A 27761-nucleotide genomic window follows, 5' to 3' on the forward strand; every position below is an offset into this window, starting at 1 on the left:
TAGTCCATTAAGTTGATGTAGGTTTCCAAATTTATTGTTTTACTATACTCGAACTATAAATTACCAAAAGAGTAATTATTGAAATACACTTGACAATTTTATAAAAGTAGAAAGGAAATTAAGGGGTTTTAGTATCTTTAACTGTAATTAAAGTCGGGAGTAAAATTCTAAGTGAGGTCTGTCCAAGTCTGAAAGGCAGGCCACGCAAACTTAATTTAAACTTTCTTTTCATGTTTCCTAGACTTTTCCCAGACAAGTAAATATGGGGATGTTACGTTTCGTCACAATTTATATTTATTTCATCAATATGCTGCCTCCTTTTTATAATTTTTTACGATTTTTAGGGGTCCCTACCTCAAAAGGAAAATAAGGGACCCTTATAAAATAGATCACTTCGTTGTCTGTCTGTCTGTTTATTCGGGGGAATCAAACTATAGAGTATTTCCCGATGACCTAAGATCATACCATTTTGCAGGTAGCAACGTCTTATGGCACTAGTAAAGGAAAAAATCCGAAAACTTAATTTTATTTTAACTAAACTAAAAAACAAAACGTACGAGCCTAAATTAAGGTCATCTAGGTTTTAATTGTTCAATTATGTAAACTTTGGGGGGGGGGGGGGGGGTATAAAAACTTTGGGGGGTAAAATGTAGGCAAATGCCTACTAGACTGTGAAAAAATTTTGGAAAAATTTACAACTAGTGTCCTCTTAATTACAGAAACCTTGAAGTACTGTTCGCATCATTCTCATCTCATTCTAAGCAAACGTTGTTCGAAGGGTGTTTCTTTCAAATATTCCAGCGAACGCCATTGAAAAGCGCTGGGAAACGTCGGGAAGCGTTGAGTGGCGTCGAGTGACACGACGCTTACATTTTAACTTCGTTCCCACGACACTGACATGAGATGTAAATTGGAAGCCAAAGCGTGACTGCAATGAAAATTTAACTTCGTGTACCCAGGTGCGGAGTTTCACAAGCGTATCGTGATAAACGTATTGTTTTCAAAGGAAATGTAATGTTTGATACGTTTAACTGGGTTGCCAAGTTTGCTTACCTACTATTCTAGTACATCAGTAATGTTATGTAATACGTATTTCAGTTCTTGCTTCCTACTATAATTTATTGAATACATTGTTGATTTTTAAATGTTTTAAAATACATATCTAAAACTACGGAACCGGCAGGATTCAAACCTCCCGTCTCTATGGATATCGCGCCCGGTGCACCTATGACCGCTAGGCTACTGCTCTTTTATCCTTCAATACTGAAAATTTTAGATATGTATCTACTCAATCCAAGCGACTGTTTTTTAAAAATATTTAGAAATTTTTCTTAAAACACACATACATTCTTCTGAAATGGAGGTCTGGGATCGAACCTCCGATCTTACGAATAGAAGGCATATATCGTATCACAGCTCTAATATACTTAAAGAACATTTTAATTAAACATTTCAAAGCTCCGTTGCCTTTGCGATTTCTAATAGTTTTAACCTCATTTCCCTAAAAGTTTGGTGCTTTGATGTTCCACTTCCGGAAACTGAACGTCTGCTCCGGAACTTGATAATTTTAAGTTTTTTGCACGCCACCGTTTTGTAGGCTTTAACCGCTTTAAACTACAGTCTTCTACCAGATTCAGTATCGAAAGCTTAGAAATTATGAGAAATTCACTGAGTGAAAAATTCAAAACAGATAACTTCGTAAAACCACTGTATAGAAAAACAAAAATTCATGATCGGGATAATGTTGAAAAAGGTACAATACCGCTCACTTTCGATAGGACGCTTAAACTATGTGGCGACGACTTCAACGTCAAAACTGTGATATCTAAACATGGTGTGAATGTGATAAACGTTAAACGTAAAATTAATAAAGACTACAAAGTAGTGTTACCTGGTGCTTGTAACAATGAAATAAGTGCTGATAGCTTCAGAAAATTTAAACAAGTAGACCTAAGTAAACTCATAAGCAAGCAAGCGAATAAAAATGCTAAAATTGAACCACATTTTAAAAACTTTGATAATAAAATGTCAGGCAGTAGTAAAGATAATGTAGAGACTGTGAAAATAGAAGAATTAAACAAAGTACATAGTGCAGATAGTAAGGAAATTGTTATTTTACATAAGGTACTTTGCAGATTATCCTACTTCTGATCGAATGACCGATACTTATCAGACCCACTATTAACAATTTATTGTTTAACGAATCATCTATCGGTATTCACACAGATTTACCTGGATGAGTCAATAATGCACATTATTTAGATTGAAATTGTCTTTGTTTTTTCAATAATAAAGCTTAGCTTATATTAAAATTTCATACAAAAAGCTCCAATGCACAAAAAAAACTTCACAAACAAGCTTCATGCTTAAAAAACAGCTGCCGCGGTGTTTTTGGTAATAATTAAAATAATAATTAATTAGCTAAATTGAAAGTATTTTTAGGTGCCTGATACATGGCTTAGAATATACCCAGCACCGAAGGTATCGGGAGAGACATTGCATTCAGTGATATTAAGATGTGTTCTGTGCCAACTAGGATTGACTACGTTCCTCATACTTTGGACTGTTATTGCAGTTTTCACCATACAATCGTTTGAAGGTAAAGAAACACCGCATATAAATAATAACTATAAAAGACAAAACAAAGAAAATATAATAAGATAAAAGTTGAAAAATTTCTCAAACTTGCATGATTATAACGAGATTCAAGGGGTTCAATAAAACAAAGTGATAAATACAATTCACTTTCTCTCTCTGTATTGTTTGCTTAGGACCACTTAGACAAATATGCAGAGAAAATAGAGCCCCAATAGCTCAACGGATACCGAAAGGTCGCCGGTTCAAACCCCACCCGTTGCACTATTGTCATACCTGCTCCTAGTACAAGCTTTGCGCTTAGTTGGAGGGGAAATGGAAATATTAGTCATGATTTAGCATGGCGAATATTCTTTAAATAAAAGTGTCTTCCCTGCAGCGCTCACTGCTAATTACTTTTACTTTTAGGACTTTGTCTATTAGGTATGTTTGATAATTAATATACTACATAATATTAACAAATGATATTAAATAATTACATATTATGTATTAAAACTATAACTTGAGTCTATTTAAACAATGAACCTAAAACTAAAAACCTAACACAGATTATGTAATGTAATTTGTCACTGTATCCAGATAGTTTACCTTAGCTTTCTTATAGGTCCTCAAGAAGAAAAAGTTTCAATAGAATTTGAAAAAGAACAGAACCAACTTGTTATCGACTTGGCAACGGAGTTAAGACAGGTAAGTTTCTACTTAGACTTATATAAGTAAGTATCTTAGATTAAGGAACTACGATTAAGGACTCATTCCATCCTTAAATTCTTATAAACTAGGACTATCCTTACTTTGCGGATACTGTGCGTTAATAATGGCGATAAGTATAATGGACAGAAAAAATAATCTTAAATAACCTCTAGCTTATTAGTTATTACACTTCTCTTTCTTTACTGTCAAATAACAAGTGTAAATTAATTTATAACACCCCCGACAAGTGAAGATTACAGTAACTAGAAAAGAGCTGATAACTTTCAAACGGCTAAACTGATTTTCTTGGATTATAGCTAAGAACACTCTCGATCAAGCCACCTTTCAAACAAAATTAAAATCGGTTCATTAGTTTAGGAGCTACGATGCCACAGACAGATACACAGATACACACGTCAAACGTATAACACCGCTCTTTTTGGGTCGGGGGTTACTAAAAATGCACATATTTATGAAAATTATAGTATAACGTAAAAAAATATGGGAAGATATTCATACATAATAATTGAGATTCCCTTCGGTGGACTCTCAAATTTCATTTTCATGAATTTCGCAAATTGGGACGCTGCCATATTTTCGTTTTCCTTTAGCGATACGTTTCGTAAAATAACGTTACGTCATAAAATATCTGTTTTAGGTTTTCTTAGATTTTCTTTTCATCTGCCAACATGTCATCGATAGTCAACCTCAATTAGTTTGGAGGAATATTACAGTACCTCATACTGTAATATTCCTCCTAACTAAACCATGAGAAATCCTTTATTTAAATCGCAAAATAAATATTATGTTCAAGCGAGGATTTGAAAACTATTTGAAATTTTAAAAATGAATGGCAGGTCTTCAGTTTATCATTTATATTCAGAAGAAATACCTTACAAGCTTTAGTAACTTACTAGAAGCTGCCTGCAATTTTGTCCGCATGGGTTATAGGTTTTTTAATATCTCGCGGTATTTCAGACATAAAAAGTAGTCTAAGTCGCATTTATATTAGGTACTAGAGGATGCCCGCGACTTCGTCCGCGTGGATTTAGGTTTTTAAAGATCCCGTGGGAACGGTTTGATTTTCCAGGATAAAATGCCTATGTCAATCACAGGGACACAAGCTACCTCGGTACCAAATTTCATACAAATCGGTTAAGCGGATGGGTTTTTAGGAATCCCGTGGGAACTCTTTGATTTTCCGGGATAAAAAACCTATTTTAGTCCCCGGGATATAAACTAACCCTGTACGAAATTTCGTCAGAATCCGTTAAACTGTTGGGCCGTGAAAAGGTAGCAGGCAGACAGACAGACACACTCTCGCATTTATAATATTAGTATTGATGGGTAGTGATAAGCAAAATTCCAATAATCGTTGGACCGTTCGGATATCTTGAAACTATTGAAAAAATATTTCTAAGGTACGAGTATCTACCCAAAATCAGTTCCCGGAAGAGTGAATCTTCGGGATATTTGCATTCCATCTTTGAAAGAATTACTTTCTGCCTAGTGGGTGGGCCGTAGGACTGTAGTCAAGCAAAAACCTATCAAATCTAAAAATTATTCGACTAGAAATTTATCTTCTTTTCTTCAGGACAAAGTAGTGAAGTGAAAAACTTTCATCAGATAATCACAGATTTAATAGAATTGATATTATTCTCAAGATATAAGAATTTAGCCTGTTCTAACTTTAAAATGTACAACTATTTTTACGTATAAAATCTAAAACACAATTTTTGGTTCCTTTGTACTTATCTCGGTCATAAGTATTAAGCACTCTACACGTAAATTCAGTAAGTAAACCTGCCAGTAGGTAAATCACATCGTTTGACCGTCCTTATTAACTGTTGCGTGCTGGCAAGTGATGAGTTTCGCTTGCCTTGAAGATGCATATTCACTCTTGAATGTAAGCATATTAAAAATTGAAAGGGAAACTGATGCCGAAAGGGCGTTCCATATCTAGGAATTTAGGTTCGAATTAGAGACGAGTAGGCAATATGGCAATCCGCACTTGGCCAGCGTGGTAGACCAAACCATACAACTGAGACATACAACACAGGTTGAGACCATCCTGAAAGGAAACCCGTGCACAGTAGTGAGCCGGCAATGGGTCGATGATGATGATGATTAAGACATATTAAGTGTATTCTATTAACTAGCTGTGCCCGCGACTTCGTTCGCGTGGAATAGTGACTTTATATAGCCACGGACGCTCAGGCGCGAGGCGTGTAGTACGTACTCTGTACGTTAAAAATGTTCGCCGTGATTCTTTAAATTGACATAACTTTTTTATTTATGAACCGATTGACATGAAATAAACACTAAATGTTAAGTGAAGCTTACTACAATATATTAGTGAAAATCGTATCTAAATCGAATTAGCCGTTTCTGATATTAGCGTGCACAAACACACAGACAAACAGACAAAAAAAAATTAATTACAATTTCGGGTTCGGCATCGATATAATAACAACCCCTGCTACTTTTTTTTTATATATTTCCATTGTACAGACACAACTTTTCTACAATTTTATTATATGTATAGATAAAGCTAAAATCTTAGAACTTAATAATTTATCTGCTTATTTTGATTAATGTTACTTTAAACATTAATCAAAATAAGCAGATCTCCGCTCAAAGGAATTCAATAATCTTACATAGAAATCATAGTACCTTTCAAATTCCTACTCTTCGAGCTTTAAAGCTTATATTATTCGTAGAAATATGCATCGCAGTCTCTCTCTAAATATCTGCTTTGAAATCTAGTATGCAAAGATCCATTTAAAGAAAAAGGGTGTATTACTAATAAACCAGTAAGTAACGACCTCTGGTTGACTAGATTCAGTTGTGTCACAATCACTACCCATGTTATAAAATATGCGAAACTATGTTTGTTTGTTGGTTTATTGGTTTGTCCTTCAATCTGGCCGCAATGGAGCAATGGATATAGAGAGTGATAGGCTACTTTTTATCCCGAAAATTCACGGACACATTTGCGTTTCGCGTTGTTTGTGAACCTTTACCCCGGATCGTCTCCGCCCCGGCTCTAATGTTTAGAAAAAAATTGTTACCGAAATAATCAGGGTACTTTTTATCCCGGAAAATCGAAGAGTTTCCTTGACATAAAACATAATAAGTGTTACGTTTCTCTTTATTTTTATTTTTCTCTCCTTTGTTACAATAATAATTTCCAATTTCCATTTATTGTCATTCATGTTATCAATATAATTATGAAATATGTTGCCTATTGCACACCACTATAATGGTAAATACACTGTAACCTTAAACTTTTGTACCACCTATTGTAAAACGTGTATTTGCAATAAATTAATTATGATTATGATTATGATTATGATTATGATTATGATTATGGGATTTTCAAAAAATCTAAGCCCAAGTGGCAGAATTTGCGGGCTTCGTATTTAGTACAGAGATAGCATTTGCATCCTGGAAATAGATAAGCTACTTAGTATCCCGGAAAATAAAAAAATCCCCACAGGATTTTTTAAAAACCTAAATCCACGCCGACGAAGTCACGGGCATCATTTAGTAATAATAACAAATACCACGGAAAAATCATAAAATATGTAGCGTGAATTTTATGAACCCACATAATATAGTAAGTAACACACGTTGTCACGTCTTTGAATGTATAAAGTATTTATGATAATATTCTCAGAATACGTGTGTCGTCATGACGTCTCCGATACATTAAACGTGACGCGAGTTGACAAATCCTGGGTGTATTAGCTATTAGCCTTGGCCAGACCTGACGTATTAAAGAGCAACCGCCGAGTTTCTTGCTGGTTTTTCTCGGTAGGGAGGGCATTCCGAACCAGCGCGCTTCTTCTGCTTGAGGCATGTTGGCTTTAATGCTCAAGTTGAGATAACAGTGGGATAACCAACTCTTAGTCAATATAAGCCGTGATGTGTGGCCACAGAACACCGTGCGTGGCACAATTTAAGAAATATAGGTTTTTCTTTCTTTCTTATAGATTTATTTAAAAACATTTCATTGGACCCCATGTCTTTGTCCGATAAATACCTACTCGAAACTCTAAGAAGGCGAATATCTTTACATAACAAAAACGTCTTGCCAACATCAAATTACGTTTTTACTCAAAGAAAATACCACGATAAATCGTTAAGGGTATATTTACCCCATTGACTTACAAATTCATAGCCAGCCGGAATTTTCCCGCCGTCGTAAATAAAAGAAGGAAATAAAGACAACCGCCAAACGTCCCCCTTCCAAGGGTTTGCGGAGGATCTGTGGGTTATGACATGAACCGTAGACAATAAAATTAATGGAAAAAGTAATAACCACGAAGCTATTCGGCGATATTTTTTGACGACCTCTCTTTTCCAGCGGAGCTCAGTGTCTTAATTTTGAAGACTTTGATAACTTCGTTAATTTATGATTTCATAATAACGCATAAACTAATATAGAAACATAACTTCTCTATACCAAACATTTGCAACAAAAAATTTATAACATCCCCGACAAGTGAAGGTTACAGTAACTAGAAAAGAGCTGATGGACTTTCAAACGGCTGAACCGATTTTCTTGGATTATACCTAAGAACACTCTCGGTCAAGCCACCTTTCAAATAAAAAAAAACGAAATTTAAATCGGTTCATTAGTTTAGGAGCTACGATGCCACAGACAGATACACAGATACACACGTCAAATTTATAACACCCCCCTTTTTGGGTCGGGGGTTAAAAACGTTAGCTTTTTCCACTGAGAATTCCGTTTTACACGACTATTTTCCATTTCTATCTATTTTCTGATAAGGGTTTTATGGACCCTGAATTTATATGTAGCAACTTGAATTAAAAATCTGCCTGCAAAATAACAAGGGAAAAAGTCGAAAAGACAAAGGAATAACGGTCGATTTATGTTAGACCGTGCACGGTCTGCAGCTGTTACATTGAAACACGTAGGCTTGCTAGTCGTGATGTACTTTTTATTAAGCAAATAAGTTATCACTTGCTTTAACGGTAGAGGAAAATATCGTGAGGAAATCTGTATGCTTGAGAGTTCTCTACAATGTTCTAAAAGGTGTGTGAAGTCTGCCAATCCACACTTGGCCAGCGTGGTAGAGTATGGCCAAATCTGTCTAACTCTGACAGGAGACCGGTGCTCAGTAGTGAGCCGGCGGTCATGCATGCACCGGTTTAAGCTACGAAATGACAGCGGTTTGTTTTTCCAATTAATTGTAGTATTAAAATTAAAATGTCATAATTTGTAAATTAGCTCTACATCTAGTGTTTATATCTATCGGCACTCCGAGCACTATCAATATTATTAGCGACTTTGAAGTTTTTAATATCTAAAAATCGCTCAACGCACCTTAAGAAATTTTCACTTTGAAATGATAGTTTTGCATTGTTTGAAGTAATTTATGATAGACAGTGCAATGCCAGTACCCCGTCCGGGCACAAAATATTATTTAGTACAATTATTATATCAGTTGCCCAACTGCAGCACGGCCCGGTCTGACCACGGCGTAGCATAAATTATTTCTACATGAAAAATATTTATTATTAGCGACAAATCTTTCACAATATATTTGTGTATCGACAGAGTGTTTTCACTAATTTATTTATTCACTCATTTTGTCCATTCTGGATGGAAAGTTCCGCATAAAAAAACTCGACAGTTTTCAGCTTTTCTCGATAAACAACTTTTCTTGTAAAAATTTCCCGATTAGCGATGTTATCGTATCTTATAATGTAATATTAATGAATCTTACGTTATGCTGAGTTTAATAACACAGCAAATTATTTATAGGTAAGCTATTACGTCATGCATTTAACTTAGAAATCCTTTTTCTAAAAGCATAAGGCTAGATTTATAGTTTTAATAATCTTACTAAAAGGTGCGAATGGTAAGATAGGTATGAACGGTGGTGGGTGGACTTATTTATTTGATTCAAGAATGAATGTATCGTTTAGAAACTTTCTTCGTACAAGTGTAAATTAAAAAATTATAACACCCCCGACAAGTGAAGGTTACATTAACTAGAAAAGAGCTGATAACTTTCAGACGGCTGAACCGATTTTCTTGGATTATAGCTAAAAACACTCTCGATCAAGCCATCTTTCAAACAAAAAAAGCTAAATTAAAATCGGTTCATTCGTTTAGGAGCTACGATGCCACAGACAGATACACAGATACACACGTCAAACTTATAACACCCCTATTTTTGGGTCGGGGGTTAAAAATGCTCTAAATGATGATGAAAATCGCATTGAAAATTTCAACTTATAGACAGACAAACGCGAATTCGTTTTATATTATGTATTTAGAAATGATGAAAAATGTACCCAACAGACAAAGATATTGGTGCAAATTTGGTTGTACTGCTCTTAACTACAGGTACAGTTTATTATTACCTACCTCTCTGTACCACAGGTCTAAAGTTTATGTCATCCTATTTATTGTCTACCTACTACATGACTTGTCAATTAAGTTTAGTTTAGAGATTCGTAGTACAACACTTTCGCATTTATACTCGCAAAATTAAATCTAAACGACTCTGTTTGAAGCTCAACTCGAATCCAAGGGTTTTTCATTCCAAAGTAAAACAAATCCGGTTGGATGGCATCCATTAAGCCAGGACTGCATAGCAACTATCTAGATGGAACACTTGATTTTGTGCTCTATGTAACGAATCATATAAGGTTGGAATTTGCATGGTGGTAAGAGCAAAACTAAGATTCCTTTGATTCCTGTGGCCAATTGCTGAACTTGCGAGGATTGCGTGTCAACCTCTTGTGCTCGGTAATTTTAATGGAATTCAGTCAACAAGAATGTCTGCAGAAGATCGGAATACTGTTTGCGAGATCAATAACCATAGTCCTAATCCACAATCAATATTCACAGATCATTGCACAGTCTTCGGCGTAATAATTTTGTCCATCAAAACAGATCAAGAATTGTTGGAAGATTATCCGTATCAAATAGAAAGTTTATATTAAAGAAAAAACGTTGATACATTTATATACCCGGTTACTTAGATATGGCACGAGCACAGACTAAAATTATGTGTGATCAATCTTTATTAGTATGTTATTAATTTAATACTGGAGACAATGTGATGGATGTTGGCGGGAGTTTTGACAGATGTGCTTGTCAAGATAAATCTTCCGCGTAACTTTTTGCGCGTTCTTAATAATACCTAACGGACACCTAAGTATATTTATTTTCACGGTGTATTTCTATAGCAAGCCTATTCACCAAGCACGAGTTAGTAAAGGATTCTTTTTAATCACCAGATTCTTCCTTCCTTCTGATTTTTTATTTCCAAAAGTGTGTTTTATAAAGCACGATCATATTTTTTTAAATGAACATTTAACTAATTTCACACAAATAAACAACGCTGGAAAAACTTGAATGGTTTTAAAAAATCAACAAAGTTATAGTGGTCCTTATTTTATTTTTAGAAGGTAAGGTATAGGTACCTAGTACATGAATGTCTGGACTTTGGGACCTTGTACAAGTTACAACACAGTTTTTGTGTACGCATTAAATATTTTTTGTCATAGTATGTATTCAGTAAATAAATATGTGACACGTTATTCATACAAAAGACGTGACATGGGTATTGGATATGAAACGTTCACGCTGGAACAAAACTCATCCCACAATAAGCCAGCAATGTGGGAAACGATATTATGTTATGTCCTGCCTCTGAATGCTTTCAGTTGAAGTATAAACTACATTTCATCCCTGGATATGAATATATGAAACGAAAATGACAAACTCAAATATCAACACACAGGCTACACCGCTGATGCTTACAATTTTTGTAGGGAATCCTTTCTAATGAAGGCACTCACTGAGGTAAGGTGTTCGGAAATTCTACCCCTAAAGGTGTTAAGTAGGGGATGAAAGCTTGTCTGTCGTTTTTCAAGTTATATCCATGAAAATTGGTATTTATGCTCTAGGTTAAAAATTAATACGTGTTTCATGATTCTTGATAATTCTACCTACATGTAAGGGTGTTAAATAGGGGATGCGAGTTTGTATGAAAGTCCGTCATTTTTCAAATAATTGCCACGAAAATTACTTTTTGAGCTTTCGGCTAAAAATGAAAAAAAAACTACGAGCTTCAGGAGTTTTAGGAATTCCAACTCTTGAAGAAAGTTGAGATTTTCATTTTAAGTTCTTCCTATATATAACGTAATCCCCATCGGACAAAGCCAAGGTCTGGTCATGCAGTCAGACTGACTAGCAGTCAAAAGCAAAAACTCACTAAGCTAAGCTGAATCCTAGTTCAATAAAAAACGGAATATTTGATATGTAAATAATTACAAACGCTCAAAATACTTGGGTCTTGAGTGAAAAAACTTGAGATTTTCGTATAGGGTGTTTCTATAGCGTAGAGGTACGTAGAGGGCCTACGCCGTAGAGCCCACAGTGAAAGGATTTTCATAAATTCCATTACAGAGCAAAACCGTGGCAGGCTGACTAGTTTATTATAGCGCTTTATACAAAGTTACTGTCCCAGTTTAATAAAGAAATAATATTTCTCTCGCACCAATTAAATAAAAATACATGAGATAAATAGCTTGGAAGCCCCTCTTTAGCCCATAAAATCTCAGCCGAGGGATTTCTGCCGCAATTAATCAGTTTCACGTTACTTTATCCAAGAACTAACACGATCATTAGTGACCCTTATCGCGAGAATAATAAGGACTATATTGGTATAAAATGTATTCAAAGTTTATCACATTACGTAGGTTTGCAAGATTTATCTTGTTCCACGTTCATATTGGATTGCAGATTTATGCAGATTGTAATAGCGTCTCCCTTATAATATAATTATTAGGTATTTATTGTAGCTAAGTTTACTTATATGATTTATCTTATTATCACAAGAAAATGGTGATAGCTTGAGGTTAAGAGTTCAACCTCCTATTGGGGGGGTCCAGGCTTCGATCCCGCGCATGCTTCTCTGACTTTTCAGAGCTGAACATTTGCTTTGATGGTGAAGGAAAGGAGAAGCATGTATATTCCTACAGAAACATGCATGCTTGAGAGTTCCCCATAATGTTCTCAAAGGTGTGTGAACTCCAATACGCACCTCACCAGCTTGAAGAATTATGGCCCTTCTCACTCTGAGAAAAGACCCATACTCAATAATGGGCCAGCAATACTCCATTCACGCGTTTTTCCGCGCGTCCACGTAACTACAACTTTTATAGGTTCCAGCGTCTCTGATGTTTGATATGTAAGTAATTATAAACTTGAGATTTTCGTATAGGGTGTTTCTATAGCGTAGAGTTACGTAGAGGGTCTACGCTGTAGAGCCCACAATGAACGGATTTTCATAAATTCCATTACAGAGCAAAGCAGATTTTTCCGGGTAGTGAAAGAATTCCACGCAAATTTCAGCTAGGATTGTCCCTGGCCTAAAAAAGAATTCCACAAAGTAAAAGAACAATTTGTTTTTAAATTCCAGATTACCCCACTCTCTCCAAAATGGCGGAACGCAATAGAAAGACGGATAGAAGATGAGAGGCAGCTGACGATGCAAGCTGTTGGGGATGGAGCGAGAATAAAACCTGGAGAGTACTGGAGCTTGCCCGGGACGTTTCTATTCACTGTTTATGTTATGACGGCATTAGGTGGGTGAAGTAACCTATTCATGTCCTGTTGGCATTGAGGACTGAGGTTGAAATCTAAAAAGAGCACTTTGACTTTGCTTAGACTTAAGTTTCAGTTAAAACGAGAGAGATTTATGCCAGTGGTATAACGCTGTCTCGTTTTAACAGTGTCTTAAGTCTGAGCAAAGTCAAAGTGCGCTCTATAGATCTCAGCCTGAGTGTATCGTATCGCATACTCTGGCATGACGTTTGTTTAATCGGATTACACCTCAAGAAATTTGTGTCATGTCTTTTTGCATGCAATTAACAACAATGATTGCCTTAATGTTATTTTATGATAATTCTTAATGTATCGATTCGATAATAATTATAATATGAATATATATTAACTTGAACTTGTCAATTTTATGATTACAATATTACTAGCGGAAGCCCGTGACCTTATCCACCTCGTTTTAGGTATTAAAAATCTCGTTGGAATTCTTTGATTTTCCCGAGTAGAAGATCCCGTTGACGTGATGGAAGGACAAATCAAATAAATACTTTCGCATTTATAATATGGGTAACTAGTGATGGTCATTTCCAGGTTTTGGCGCGCCAGTGCCTCATACACTCTGGGGCAGGACGTCTGCATTGGTCTATGCTATTTTAGCTGTACCCACGCATATTTATTTAAGTAAGTAACATTATTTTGCTTAACTTTTAATACCATTTAAGATTGCAAACGAGCCCTAATTGTTGTCGATAAATTAATTATTGCTGATAACTGGGTGGTTTACCCTAATGTAAGTGGTTTGTTATGTGCAGTGGTAAACGCGAGCACCTGCGCCGTAGTACATTTAGAAGCCTGCGCTCGCCATCTGCGAGACAAAATTAGTGGAGACTTGGGCGAACTAACCAAATCCAACTTCAACAAAAGAGGTAATTATTCTTGCTTAACGAACGATGAAAGATCGCGTCACAAGATATCCTTGAAGAAAATTATCCACGGAGTTAAACTTTGTAACATTATAAACGGTTTTAGTCACCTTCATTGTTTACTTTCTAATATAATTTTCATGCTTTTTCTTACAAAATAAAAACAACGTCGCGTTAGGTTTTTCAATAAAGCTATATATAAATTCGAAAATAAGACTGTCTATCTGTCTGTTTATTGTGTGTCCTGCTAATAACATGCTTTAACGGCGAAGGAAAACATCGTGAGGAAACCAGCATGCTGAGAATTATAGGTGGATTATGACTTAAACCATTCATATTCTGAGAAAAGATTATCCTCAGTAGTGGCCCGTCGATGGGTTCAGATAATGATGGTGATGTGAAATTATAAAGATTATGATACCTATAGTAGTAATTTGTTTATGGGCTAAATTCAGCGTTGAAATACTAGGTGTTCAGTGTTTGTTTTTCAGCGCTGAATAGCTACATTAAGTGGAGCAAATTTTCCTTCGCAAATAGCAACTAGGTACTTCCCTTAGCTAACGGAAAATAATATGCTCATATCGCGTGTATTACAGACCGAGGCCGTAGAGTGAACCACAAACAATATAGAGTACCTAATAGCATGTAGAGTAGAAGCTCATATTGTGCTAACGTTATTCGCTTCAGCAACGTTTGCTAATTGATTCAGCATAATAATTCAGTTAACTTCCCTAATCGCGTCAATAAGGATCTCGTCTTTACCTGCCTGAAATTAGATTTTCCTAAAAATATTTTGATTTTCCGAGGTAAAGTTACCATTTCCAGAATGCAAGTTATCTTATGCCATTTATCAACATTGGATCGCGTCGAAAAGATGAAAGACGGATACATGATACCTCTGCATATTATTATTAATAGTAAGGAAGTATAGATTATTGTTAAAGCTTAATAACCAAGCCTATTTAATAAATAAGCAAAGCTTTTGTCTGGTGGGAGGCTTCGGCCGTGGCTAGTTGCCACCAGTGACGGATTAAGACTACTTGATGCCCTAAGCAATCCATGCCTGTGGGCCCCCCTATCCGTATGTCAACTAGAATCGGTCTTTAAACCTTTACCGCCTAAAAATATTTTTTGTAAAATAAGATGATGAGATGTAACGTACTTTAGAAGTGGAGTAGGTGCGACAACAATAAAAACCAAAGCATAATAATTTATTTATTCATTGAAATGCGCCTTGAAGGTCCGACTAGAAACTTTTTTTAGTGTGGTTTTTTCTGACGTGAGAGTATGAGACGTGATGCCCTAAGGACGGATTTTTTTGTGCTTCTTCTGGTGCCCCCTCAGACGTGATGCCCTAGGCAATTGCTTAATTTGATTAAGGGTTAATCCGTCACTGGTTGCCACCCTACCAGCAAAGCTGTGCCGCCAAGCGATTTAGCGTTCCGGTACGATGCTGTGTAAAAACCAAAGCGGTATGGGTTTGATAAAACCTGCCACGCCCCTTTCAGGTTAGCCCGCTTCCATCTTAGACTGCATTGCTTGTATCTGAATAAACAAACCGGCCAAGTGCGAGTCAGACTCGCGCACCGAGGGTTCCGTACTCGGGTATTTTTTTTAACTATTATACTTACTTAAAATGATATATATAGTAATACTTAAAACAGACGAAAGGACATACAGACAGACAACGAAGTGATCCTATAAGGGTTCCGTTTTTCCTTTTGAAATACGGAACCCTAAAAAACCAATCTAACAAGTACTTATGTAGGTACTTGCTGCTTAATGAGAAGAACGTTTGCATTGGTAGGTGTCGCCGCAATAAACGACACGGCACGAGCTTCTGCGGTTTCGTTATTTATTAGAATTTTAATGAAACAACTTAATTGCGTGCTTGTTTTTGTACTTTTTCTTAGGAGCTAGGCAATTGGTGCTTGTAATTACTGTATTCCTTTAAATTATTAAATAAATTAACTTAAATAAATTAACTTTTATTTCAGGCCCTTAGATTATTGTATTAGTGTATTAAATTATTGTATTTATCTCTGAGTCTAGATACATAAGTACTTTTGAACAGAATAATAATTGTTGTTATCCTGACTCTTATTTCAGATATCCCAATCAACAGCCATAATTCAGAAATAATCAAATCTTCTAAATTGAACGCGCGTAAAAGTATCATCGTAAGTATCTACCTACCTATTAAACATGAATGTAACTTTAAGTTAACGTTAGAAGTGAGTATGCTAATGCTAAAGCTAATCTCCTTGCTAACGCTATGCTATGGATTATAGTTACACCCAATTGACACTGTTACTTTGGTCTGACTCGTTGGAATTCTAAAGGAAAAACAAGTTGCAAAGAGTAGATAAGTAACTCGATAGGAGAAACCCCCCAACGATTCACACTGTGACACGATTAGGTGTGACTCTGGGTCGATTTACCAAGGTGGTAAATCTTACCTAAAAAGGTGCAGTTTAGGATAACTGGTAAGTCAACAAAGTATAACTAGGTAAGTAACTGTGCATAACCTCCCAAAATGGAATGTGACATATTGAGATGATGAGACATCATCACACGATTTTTCATCCAACCATATAAAAAAATCAAAGATTAAAAATCGTTTATTTTCAGCAACTTGTTTACACACATCTCTAGGAGGTTGGAGCCTTCTTTTAGAAGTAGCCGAACTACTTCTGTGTCAGAAGACACCGCTCTTCCATAACAATATCAGCATACGTGTGTATCCAAATGTAGATACTAACACACATATTTACGCATCAGTTAACTTGAAACTCACTGGCCTCTTAAATTATTAGTGGGACAAGGATACGATCCCGGGCGCCCATCTCCAACTTTTCGGAGTTCTTACTTTGACGTAAAGGAAAACATCGTGAGGAAACCATGCGTGCTTAAATGTTCTCAAAGGTGTTTGAAGTCTGCCAATTCGCCCTTGGCCTAAACCCTTCTCAATCTGAGAGGAAACCCGTGCTCGTAGTGACTTGAGATGATGATGATGATGATAGCTTGAAAGGTTACAGTAGAGGCTCTGGACTCCTATAGAAACATACCTACCTGAATATTTTTCTTGTCTCCACAGTGTTGCTTAAGAGTGTTCGGTGTAGGCCGAGGTATCCCTCTGGCGACAGTATCCTACTATACACTGGGTTTGGTGTCGTTTGGCGTCCTCCGCGGCAAATCTCCCTCCAAGACCTTCATGTTCCCTCTGGAGTTTACTACGTCGGGAGGATTGGACCATGTAAGTCTTTAAGACTCCTCCTCTCTCTCTCTGCTGAGGGTTGTGAACTTTCCATTGATCTAACAACGGTAGAATTTTCGGTATAGTAATGCCGTGGGTTTCGAAGGCCTCTTTCGCACGAGAGCTTTTTTAACGTCCGTTAAAAAAGCGTTCAAATAGAACAAATGCATTCCCAAGTATCTGTTCACACGTTATCGTTTTTTTAACGCGCACTTAGTATGTCCAGCGCAACGCCGGGTTTTAACGCAACGCTTTTTTAACGCTCGTGCGAATAAGGGCTAAATCCCAGCTATTGCGAGTGGGTTGCTATTTATCGTTCCAATTCAAGATACTGTAAAGGAACCTATTAGGGGTCGATATCTATCAGTTTAATAAAACTGCCACAGTTTTATTAAACAGTTTTATTAAATTAGCCCGCTTCCACAATACTTGCCAGGATTCTGGCTGGAATTAACACCTGTTTAGACATTTTTAACCCTCGCAGGTAGAAGACTACGTGAGAATCCTGTATGGTTTCTACGTGGAAGGCGCGATGTGCTTGTTGGCGTGCATGCTCGCCACTATTCGCCGACACAGCAGCTCGGCGCTCGCGTGCCTGTCCCAAACGCACCGCTTATTCCAGACCGATGTGTGTGAAGACTGCGTTAAAACTACGAGGAAATAACCGAGATTTGAATATTTGATGTGTTTATACTTGCCTTCTAAGTTCTAGCTGGAACAAGTCTATGGCTCGTCTTGGCGAGGGCACTGCCGTGCCTCCTGCTTTATTACCATACTAGCCGATGCCCGCGACTGCGTTTCCGTGGATAGGTTTTTAAAAATCCCGTGGGAACTCAAAAAATTCAAAATTGTTTATTTTCGGTAACTTTGTTAACAATCATCTGTAGGAGGTTGGAGCCTTTTTTTAAAGGTAGGAGAACTACCTCTGTGTCAGAAGACACCGCTCTTCCATAACAATAGACTCATTGATTAATCGGGATCATAGCCTATGTCCGTCCCCAGGATGTAAGCTAACTCTGTACTTTTCAACAAAATCGGTTAATGGTTGGGCCGTGAAAAGCTAGCAGACAGACATACACACTTTCGCATTTATAATATTATAATTATGAATAATCTGATGGGTCTGCTACTACGCCACCACTTCATTGGATAGACACCCAAGGCTATTATCATCAGATAGGTAGATACTAATCTACTGAAAGAAATAAAAAACAGAAAAAATATTATGTTGTATTTATTTACCACTTCCTACTAACTAGTCAACATAGCTATATACAGCGTTATTTACCACGAGCAAAGTAAAATAACAGTAATCGAATCATACAATAACTATTACAATCTGCGGTTTCATATGAAATTTTCTATAGATGTATATCTAATCTTTGTCCAACTAATTCATATCACAGTACTGTACGAAATAAAATAGACATCATTCATGTGAAATAAAAGGCAGATTTACAAGAAAAAAAAAAAAACTGAAAATTAATACATTGCGATTTAAAAATATTGGAATATTTTTCTACGGGTCGCGCGGAACTTCTGTACTGAACCCTCACGAAATTAGACTTTGATTTCGTAATGCGAATTCCGCTTTACATAATTTTCCAGTGTTTTGAAATTAAAACCAACTTTTCGCTATAAGATCTCACATTAGCTAGAAATTCGACGCGACCGCTATTTTAGCTTGCATATTCAAAATTGCAAAGCTATTAAAGCTAAATAATCATATAAGCTATTGTTTTATCCCTTGCTTCGCTTGGATTCCTTCAAAATGTCATCTTCTGGGCTCTCGGTAGTGACGCCTGGGCTGCTTTTCTTCCCCTTGAGCGCTTCCTTCACAGCATCCACTAAGTTCTGAGGCTCAGATATGGAGACTTTGTTACCTGTACCAACAGAACATCCTATATTATTTATTTTATATTGGTGTCTATTCCGTTGTACACAATCTCTAAAATGGCGTGGCAATCGCGATGGCAGTAATTCAAAAAGGCAGTTTCGAGAAAACGGCGCTTTATGTTTTGTTCTAATAATATTTTGTATTCAGAGGCATACAGCCTAGATCTTTTAACGTATGAATGTAATTTTAAAAAAAACTAATAATTCAGCTTAATGCCTTCTCGATTACCCCGGTAGTAAGCTAAAATTTAAAACTTTATTTTTTGGACAAAAAACATTGTGGAAGGCTCTACTTTCATATCTGGCATTTTACTTTGGCTCAACATTTTAGGAACCAAAACTATTAATGCAGCAGATATACAGTAGTTTGTTAAAACTGTACCTACAATATGCTGTCCAATAACCTTCTAATTAGAAAAAATTACGATGACTGAAACTGTTGTTGTTGAAGTGAACAACAGTTAAACTAGGGTTTTCTATTATACGTGTTCTATTTTCGCTATTTTTAGGGTTCCGTACCTCAAAAGGAAAAACGGAAACCTTATAGAATCACTTTGTTGTCTGTCTGTCTTTCGTGTCTGTCAAGAAAACCTATAGGGTACTTCCTGTTGACCTAGAATCATGAAACTTGGCAGATATTTTACTAGGATCAACTGCTAATTGTCTGCTCAGTCTGGTCGACGATCTGTCGTCTGCGTTAGGTTTAAGAGCGTGCAAAAACTCACAATACGTTAAATAAATTTTGCAACTTACAAAAGAAGCGCTTCTCTCTTTATATTTTGTGACCTACGAGAAGCAAAATTATTTGTTAATATCACTTTACAGTTCTACCACTTTTATAAGCCATTTCAACAAAATTCGTTTGCGCAGAAAAATTCAACCTAACGCTGGCTAAAACCGAATGTAAACCAATGAAATTCAGACCTTATTGCTTGAAGTTAAGATTTTAAACACAAAAACAACAGAAACTCGAGCTATCTTGCTCATAATTCGCGCGTGTAGGCAACCATCAGTAGCGTACAGACGCGCGCTATGATTGGCTTTCTGAAAAAATAAGATTTCTGCGCAAGTACATCGACGTAACTCATAAAAGTGGTAGCATCGTACGGTATTACTAATATATTTACAACATCGGCTATAGCATGATGGCTAAAGGGGATTGCAAAGGAATTTTGAAATAAAACAACAGTTAAATTGTCAAAATTTTCATATATTACTGAAAATTATTTACACCTTTACAATTTCATAAATATATTACATAGAACAACAACCATCATACTATATCCTTACGGATTAACTAACAAGCGTTCATATTTTAATAACATAACTACAGTAAGCATTAAATGCCTTTATTTATTTACAAATGTTTGTGCGTATTCGCTAGTACACAACTCTCTAAATTGACAGATCCTTAAATAGTGCTATCCTCTTCAGCGGGGAACATTCTATAGCTTCATTCAAAGGATAGCATTACTATAAGACCTGTAAAGCTTTTGTTTAGAGAGATATACACAATCGAACAGACACCATTATTATCCTAAATATTTTCAAAATCAATGCGATTATTGCAATTCTTTCTATTGGCTGACTACCACAAATTCAGCTTATTTGGTTATAAACAAGTCAACAATTAAATTGACTGGTCAAAGAGTCACCTTGTCCTGGCTGAGACAGACTTAGACACTGTTTAAAACGAGATAGCGTTGTATCGCTGACATAAATCTGTCTCGTTTTAACCGAAATTCACAGATCTCATCCTTAGTGTCTATATAATGTCTAATATATCTGTCTCCTTTTAGCTGTATCTTCAGTCAGGACAAAGCCAGAGTATAGTCTAATAGACCTCAGTCTTAATCTTACTTCATACTAGCTTCGCACGGGTGCTTAAAATAAAATATAGCCTATGTCACTCAGGAAGAATGCCGCTTTCTATTGGTGAAAGAATGTTCAAAATCGCTTCAGTAGTTTCAGAGATTACTTTCTACAAACAAACTCACAAACTTTACCTCTTTATCATATTAGTATAGATATAACAACCGCCCCTCTTTCACCAAACTTGTAATTACCTGGCTATAATATTATCGTCAGTCAGTTATAAATAATAATGTGATTATTTATTAAATCGTCGCTGTTAAAGTTCATGCTAGATCATACAGCTTAAAATACTTTTTTCTAAAGCAACTGTTGATTGTGACGATCGCAATTTCATACATCAGATGTGTGACTAATCTCACTAAAAACTATACGAATACTAGCAAACCCGGCGAACTCCGTTTCGCCACCAGATGGCTTCGTTTTATGTAACATTTCGTTTGGTGATTAAAAGAAGAAGAAAAACGGCGCCATCTACTTAAAATATTGGTTTGTAGTACATGCTATGAAAAAAGATTTTCACGCTTTTCTGTTGAAATTTTTCCTGAATTTTCTTTGCTATAAACCACACGGAGCCCGAGACCTTTCCAACGAATGCAAAACCGTGGAAATCGGTTCGTGCGTTATGGAGTTATAGCGTCAGGAAGGAAAACCCGACTTATTTTTATATAGTAGATTATTAAATATTTATGCCTCATATAACTCAGGGTCCTGCTCTTTTTGTTTGCGTACCGTATCTCTATATCCCAGAGGTACATCCCGATATTGTAACTCTTTTTCAGACCGTTCACTTTCATCAATATACTTTTGCAACCCTACAGTATCTTTCACATCGCTTGAGGCAAACATAATAAAGGCTATTATGGAAGAAAAGAAGCCTACGAGGAAAGTGGTTCTATTTTTCTCGAAAGTGTCAATCATGCTATCTAGGAAAGTCCACACTGGTTTCTCTCGGGTGTTAGATTCGCGATTGGCTTCGTGAATTGTTTGGGAGTCTTTCGGACTTTCGCTTTTTTTGGTTGTTGCTGTAAAATAAATTTTAGCAAGCTTACAAGATGCAAACTAGATGGTGGCGGATGAATTTTATATTTTACTGAATTTGTTATTTAGTACATTTTGACGTTACTGTCTAATTTAAGCTCTCTATCCATGGAAAGAAGTTTGTATAGCACTTTCTCTGTCACATAATGCCATACATGTGACAGAGCCAAAAATCTCAGTGGACGTGTTTACCATTTTGAGTCACCAACCAATCACAATGATTCATTGGTGACTCAAAATGGCCCACTGTTTGTCAATGTCATTTGTATGGGAAAGAGCGCTACACTAATTTTTGTAAACACTTTCTGTGGATGGTCTTTCGTTGCGTTCGAATGATGTTACTTACATTTTAATAGTACATTAATACAGATTAATAAATAAGCTCTGTTTGAATCGAAATTCCATCGATAAGGGGTTAAGAAAATGATTTCCGACTTTGTAACTCCAAACAATTAGGTAGATAGCAACTGAAGTACTTTATTTTGTCGGTAGTATATCTAGTTTCTATGATAAATAGCGTTAATCTACATAAAAGCTATGTTTTCTCACCGTCTCTGTCGTAGGAGACACCTTGTATTTGTCCGGGTGTGTCCTCCTCCAGCTCCGCGTACGCGTAGACGAGGGCTTTCTGCTTCTCGGTCAGCGACTTTGGTACCTTAAAGAACAAAAAATCAAGCAAAATGAAGTACATCTTAGCTGGTGACGCTTGGAAAATCTGGAAGAATTCACCGAACGCACACAGAGTTGTCTCTAGGCGTTTTGTTCAAGCGTAATATAGTTCTCTCATTTCAGTATGTCATATTGGATCAGTTCATCAATCCAAACTAAATATAACCCTACCCTAAACCCTATGATGTTTGAACCTAGCGACAGCCGCGCGGCCGCATCGCTGCAACCGCGCTGCCTCCACGCGGCACTTTGCGGCAAATTTTAAGACGCCCTTAAGCGAGAATCAAACATATGGTTCGTTAGTTGTTACCTGTATCTTGATATGGACATAATGATCGCCGTAGCCGTGCTGGCTCACACGCTTCATGCCCTTCCGCGACAAGCGGATCGTGCTGTGAGACGACGTGCCCGGGACGATCTACGACAAACAATCAATTAATATAATATCATCCTAACCTATATAGAGATACAGTACTCTGACGCCTCTGATGGTAAATGCCGACCCTTTAACATAGGGTTTTTTCAGATCCTTCATCCCGCACGATTGCTCTGTCTAGACCACTTCGTTGTACCTCCTTACTTTAATTAAAATTCCCTTTTTTATAAAAAATAGCGAGCAAACGAGCAGGCGGGTCACCTGGTGTTAAGTGGTTACCGCCACCCATAAACAATTGCAGCACCAGAAGTACCGTTGATGCATTTCCTGTATAAAAATCCAGTTCTTTAACTATACCCATGCGATCAATACGAAACGAAAGTGTGTTTGTTTGTCTTTCTGCTGGCTTTTCATGTTTAACCAATTTTGACGGGGTACAGAGATAATCCTAAAAAAGGCCATAGGTTACTTTGGTCTCGGAAAATCAGAGTTCTCACAGTATTTTTAGAAAACCTAAATCAATGCGGACGAAGTCGCAGGCATCTAGTTATACATAATAATATCCTTCTGACCTTCTTCTTTCTTCCTTCTGGGCTGTTTTCCGCACTTAAACGTTTCCGTGCGTTGTACGTGTCCTCCCGACCTAATTTCATATGAGTTACGTACCTGTAATGTATGGTCTTCATACAGCCCTTGTATTCTCACAGTGCCGCCTAGAAGTGCTTGAGATACGGAGATCTGAAATAAGAAATTAATTACATTATAAAACAATTTTTGCTTAAGGCTGGCTATACACAAGTCAGGTTGAATACTTCCAGATATTGGTGGTACCAGGGTAATCATATACCTGGCGCGGATCAATATTAGAAAAACAGCTGGAGAGCCATTAAATAACTCTTGAGATTGGTATATGCTCATATATGTGCAGACATCTCGTTTACATTTATCATAACGAGGCGAAGTAAGTTCCAGATATGTAAAGAAAAAATAAGTTTTCTCTTTTGTTTTTCTTTACATTTCTAGAACTTTCTTCACAGAACAGTTAATAGACCTGAAAAACAATCAATCGCCACCTTCCACTCCATACCCACTAACGGCACGTTCACACTGTGTCGTCACGGTAATTTATCGTCGTTTCGTTATTAGAAGATCGTGCCATCCTATATGTGAACACCTCCATTCAAATATACAACCCGTGATGTTGTAAACTGCACGACAACAGAGTGGCAACGCGCTTTACACTGCGATATCAACAATACTCACAGTACAATCAGTGTGAACATCTGGTCCATCCCGCTTGAAGTAGCTAGAACTCTCCACTTTGAAGGTGACGAAGATCTCCGAGTTACCAACTGACATGCGCACTGTCTGACCGTCTTCCACACCCGCTGGCACTGGCACTGTGATTTTTTTGCGTTGTACCTTACATAAAACAGTAGAGGTTACAATTTGTTCATATAAATAAACACTGTAACATAATCCATCCTATATATGAAAGTGGCCTGTCTGTCTGTTAATTTTTACATCCCATCTGCTTAACCGATTTTAACGAAAGGTACAGAGATAGCTTGCATCCTAGAGATGGGCATAGGTAACTTTTTATTCGCGATTCCCACAGGATTTAAAAAAAAAACATACTTTTAATTCAGGATAAAGAAATAGTCCCATGCAATTTATAGGAAGTTTTTTTTATTAGAAACTTTTTCGCGTGGATTTAGCCACGCCGAAAGAATCGTAGGCATCATTTATTTTGAAATTTGGAGAATATAATATTATTTGAGTACCTGGTTGAAGAATTTTAAGTTTCAATGGGATCTTTAAAAATCCATGCAGAAGGGAATAAGCTAGTTATTTCTATAATGTTTCATCTTTATAACTTTCATACTTTTTTTAATAAGATGAAGAATAGATAATGAACTATAACAGTGCTTATTTCTTTCTTTGATTATGGAGCCTTAAAAAGTAAGTGAAATAAATACTTACTGACTGTCCTTTTCCTTCACACTCAACACAAGGGAACTTAATTAGCATCCTAGTGCCGTGGCAATGTCTACATGTGGAGCGCATCACAAATGGACCTAAAACAAGTTCAGTGATTTAAAAATCCATACTAATATTATAAATGCGAAAGTGTGTCTGTCTGTCTGGCATCCTTTTTTAAACTTAGCTATGTTCAGTCTTTCTATTCAGTATCTATTATGTATAATAAAGCACCATGGGCAAAAATGCATGGATGCTGGTCCAGTCCCCCAACAGTGTTAAAACCTATGTCATATGAAAGCTTTTAGGGTACAATTTATTTCATACAATTTATTTCATATTGATGGGGGACTGAACCAAAATGACTCACTGTCCATTTTCGTGACGTCATAACACAATATGACACGCTAAATGCTTAGAGAAAGCCAACATTACCATATTTATCAAATTGCATTTGTAATATAATCGATGACCATACTTTTTCTTTTATTTCATTTATTAAAATTACATTACTGTTTCAGAATTATAGATTTAAAGGTTTAAGGTATTTAGTAATTCACATTTAAGCACTTTATAATAAAATTAATATAAAGTACTTAATCTCTCCAAGCTCCATAATTTACAGCACGAAAGGGGAGGACATTTATTGGAATGCCCCCTAAACTAACAAACAAATTTTCACAACTCCTCAAATCTGATTATGGCCGGAGGGCCGATCGCAGATGGACTTATTGGAAACGAAAAAAAAAATTATAATGGTACCTCGGGAGAATGTCTCCATGCCAGTGCCATTGCAATAGGTGCATTTGATCGACTTAGTGCCCGGCTCGCATCTTGTGCCCATACATTTAGGGCAGGTGTCTATTATGTTTATGTTGATGTCTTTGTTCACGCCGCGGGCAGCCTCCGTGAATCGCAGATTTACGATGACCTGGAAAAATGCTATTGGTAAACTTGTGGAAGTAGTAAATGTTAACAGTAATTGTTTAATATGCTTTGGGCAAAAATTGCATTAAAAGTAGTACTTTTACTAGTATCAGTACTAGTATCAGTACTAGTAAAAGTATTATTTTCAAAGCTGAGAGATAATTTTTTTTATTTTAAGAATTCATATTTTATAGTCTAAAATAATTCAAATTTAACTGTGGATTTAATTAAGGTCAATATAAAGACTCAACAAAAAACATTACTTATGTAGGGATGTACCAAAGTATCAAGATGCTTTTTGATTTCAAACTAAGATTTTATTACAAGTATTCATATAAAATAGGTATAAAATTCATTCAGGGAACAAACATTAGTTTTCCATGTTTTGTGAAGAAAGGCTCTAGAAATATTTAGAATCAAAAAAAAATTGCATACTTCCTGAGAAGCGCCAAAGCCAAACTGGCTTTCTGCAAAGTCACTGAATGCCTCACTCTTGAACCCTGCATCACCAAATATCTTTCGGAACAGCTCCTCAGGGTCTATGGTGGACTTGTACTGCCATTGGTGTGTGAAGCCCTCTGTACCTCCTGGGCCTCCCATACCCATGTTGTCAGAGGTTGTCCCATATGTGTCATATTGTTTACGCTTGTTTTCATCTGACAGAATCTACAAAAGGTGTTTGGTAACAATTAACAGTGGTAGACAGGGTACAGTAGTACAACTAGAGAAGTGCAGAGTGGTAGACAGTAGTATAGATTGGTAGATAAAGGTAGACAGTGCTCAACGCAGTGAGCACAGAGTGGTAGGTGATTTATATGTGTATATTTTATAACTTTTATAGAAATTTTAAGTTTTAGAAGAAAGCTTGTAGTTCAAGTGAGTGCAAATAATAGATACCTACTTAGTTATTTAAATTATCAATACAACAAAATAAATGCCAATACCAGAATTACAAATAAGAAAACCTCAAAAAGTATTTCATAGCTTGCATGCTAAACCTATCAGGAACAAAAATTTTGCTAATTGATATTTTTCTATTTTTGTTTTAAAAATAAATCAACAAAATACTCAAAACTGTAACATATTGACGACATTAACATTTAACAGTGAACGGAGACACTTACTTCATACGCTTCTGAGACTTCTTGGAACTTCCTAGAAGCTTCTGGGTCCGATTTATTTGCATCAGGGTGATACTGCTTAGCAAGTTGGTAGTAGGCTTTCTTAATATCTTTGGCAGAGGCGTTCTTTGAGACGCCGAGGACTTTATAATAGTCGACTCTTGCGTATAGGCTATTCGTAGTGTGAATACTTCGATGTCTTGGACCATCGATGTTATCTACAAAACATTTGAGGTTATGTTGTACCAAGGCAGTACATTTCTATTTTAATAAAAACTTAGCCTCACTTAGAGGTCAAACACTACAAAACTCGTACACAAATCTTAGAGGGAACGTAATAACGAAGCATTTAGTTGAATGATGTAATGACAGCATGTAAAACTTACTCTTGAAATTTTTACGTCCCAATGCCGAAACCGAAACCATGGGGCTTCCTAACAAATGGTTGCAGTTACATCTGTGAATAAACCGGCAAGACGTTTTTGATATATTACTAGTGAAAACTGCACTTAAAGTTTTTGGATTTAAAAATCCAATAATACTCTGGGTCGGAGCCATTTTGAAAGAAAAATCGAAATGTCAATTCGAAGATAAAATGACAATTGACACTTGACAGCGTAGCTTGACAGATAGAGTGTTGCCAGATTCTGTAAAAAAATTGTAGTTATGCTGTATTTACACTGCGTGTAACCCATGCAAAGACGCGTGTCATCAAAGAAGCTTCATAATAAGTATCAAAGATTTTAATCTTTAAAATAAATGTGTGATATGAAAATAGATTTTAGACATCTTGTTACTTCTA

The 27761-nt window shown here is 36.4% G+C and overlaps 2 protein-coding genes across 5 annotated transcripts; one reads left to right on the forward strand and one right to left on the reverse strand.

Moving 5' to 3' along the window:
• The first annotated feature begins 1372 nt into the window (after positions 1–1372).
• LOC123876553 lies at positions 1373–18152 on the forward strand. The gene is made up of 9 exons (XM_045922864.1): positions 1373–2124; positions 2443–2599; positions 3200–3282; positions 12759–12924; positions 13490–13579; positions 13711–13824; positions 15931–16001; positions 16919–17077; positions 17562–18152. The coding sequence occupies exons 1-9, from the start codon at positions 1657–1659 to the stop codon at positions 17739–17741; spliced, it is 1488 nt and encodes a 495-aa protein (XP_045778820.1). The 5' UTR covers positions 1373–1656; the 3' UTR covers positions 17742–18152.
• Positions 4614–27553, reverse strand: LOC123876551 (protein tumorous imaginal discs, mitochondrial-like). 4 transcript variants are annotated; one of them, XM_045922859.1, is made up of 11 exons: positions 27346–27553; positions 26963–27177; positions 26274–26504; positions 25674–25842; positions 24915–25009; positions 24195–24353; positions 23598–23669; positions 22866–22973; positions 22436–22541; positions 21531–21870; positions 4614–4632 (listed from the first exon to the last, which is right to left on the reverse strand). In XM_045922859.1, the coding sequence occupies exons 1-10, from the start codon at positions 27515–27517 to the stop codon at positions 21533–21535; spliced, it is 1665 nt and encodes a 554-aa protein (XP_045778815.1). In that variant the 5' UTR covers positions 27518–27553; the 3' UTR covers positions 4614–4632; positions 21531–21532. The 4 variants fall into 4 exon arrangements, with proteins under 4 accessions (XP_045778815.1, XP_045778816.1, XP_045778817.1 ...); XM_045922861.1 differs by lacking the exons at positions 4614–4632; positions 21531–21870 and adding exons at positions 18810–18960; positions 19727–19759 and having other exon boundaries at positions 27346–27551; XM_045922857.1 differs by lacking the exon at positions 4614–4632 and adding an exon at positions 20163–21224 and having other exon boundaries at positions 21522–21870.
• Positions 27554–27761: the final 208 nt, after the last annotated feature.

This window comes from Maniola jurtina, chromosome 21 (assembly GCF_905333055.1).
Source record: "Maniola jurtina chromosome 21, ilManJurt1.1, whole genome shotgun sequence".
NCBI lineage: Eukaryota > Metazoa > Arthropoda > Insecta > Lepidoptera > Nymphalidae > Maniola > Maniola jurtina.

What these genes read in the sequence shown, in the direction of transcription:
- LOC123876553 (XM_045922864.1), top strand. Translation starts at nt 1,657, where the DNA reads ATGAGAAATTCACTGAGTGAAAAATTCAAAACAGATAACTTCGTAAAA. An exon ending in TTATGTTATGACGGCATTAG is followed by an intron (nt 12,925 to 13,489) that starts GTGGGTGAAGTA and finishes GGTCATTTCCAG; the next exon opens with GTTTTGGCGCGCCAGTGCCT. An exon ending in ACCCACGCATATTTATTTAA is followed by an intron (nt 13,580 to 13,710) that starts GTAAGTAACATT and finishes TGTTATGTGCAG; the next exon opens with TGGTAAACGCGAGCACCTGC.
- LOC123876551 (XM_045922859.1), bottom strand. Translation starts at nt 27,517, where the DNA reads ATGGCTCCGACCCAGAGTATTATTGGATTTTTAAATCCAAAAACTTTA. An exon ending in GGGACGTAAAAATTTCAAGA is followed by an intron (nt 27,178 to 27,345) that starts GTAAGTTTTACA and finishes AATGTTTTGTAG; the next exon opens with ATAACATCGATGGTCCAAGA. An exon ending in AAGTCTCAGAAGCGTATGAA is followed by an intron (nt 26,505 to 26,962) that starts GTAAGTGTCTCC and finishes CACCTTTTGTAG; the next exon opens with ATTCTGTCAGATGAAAACAA.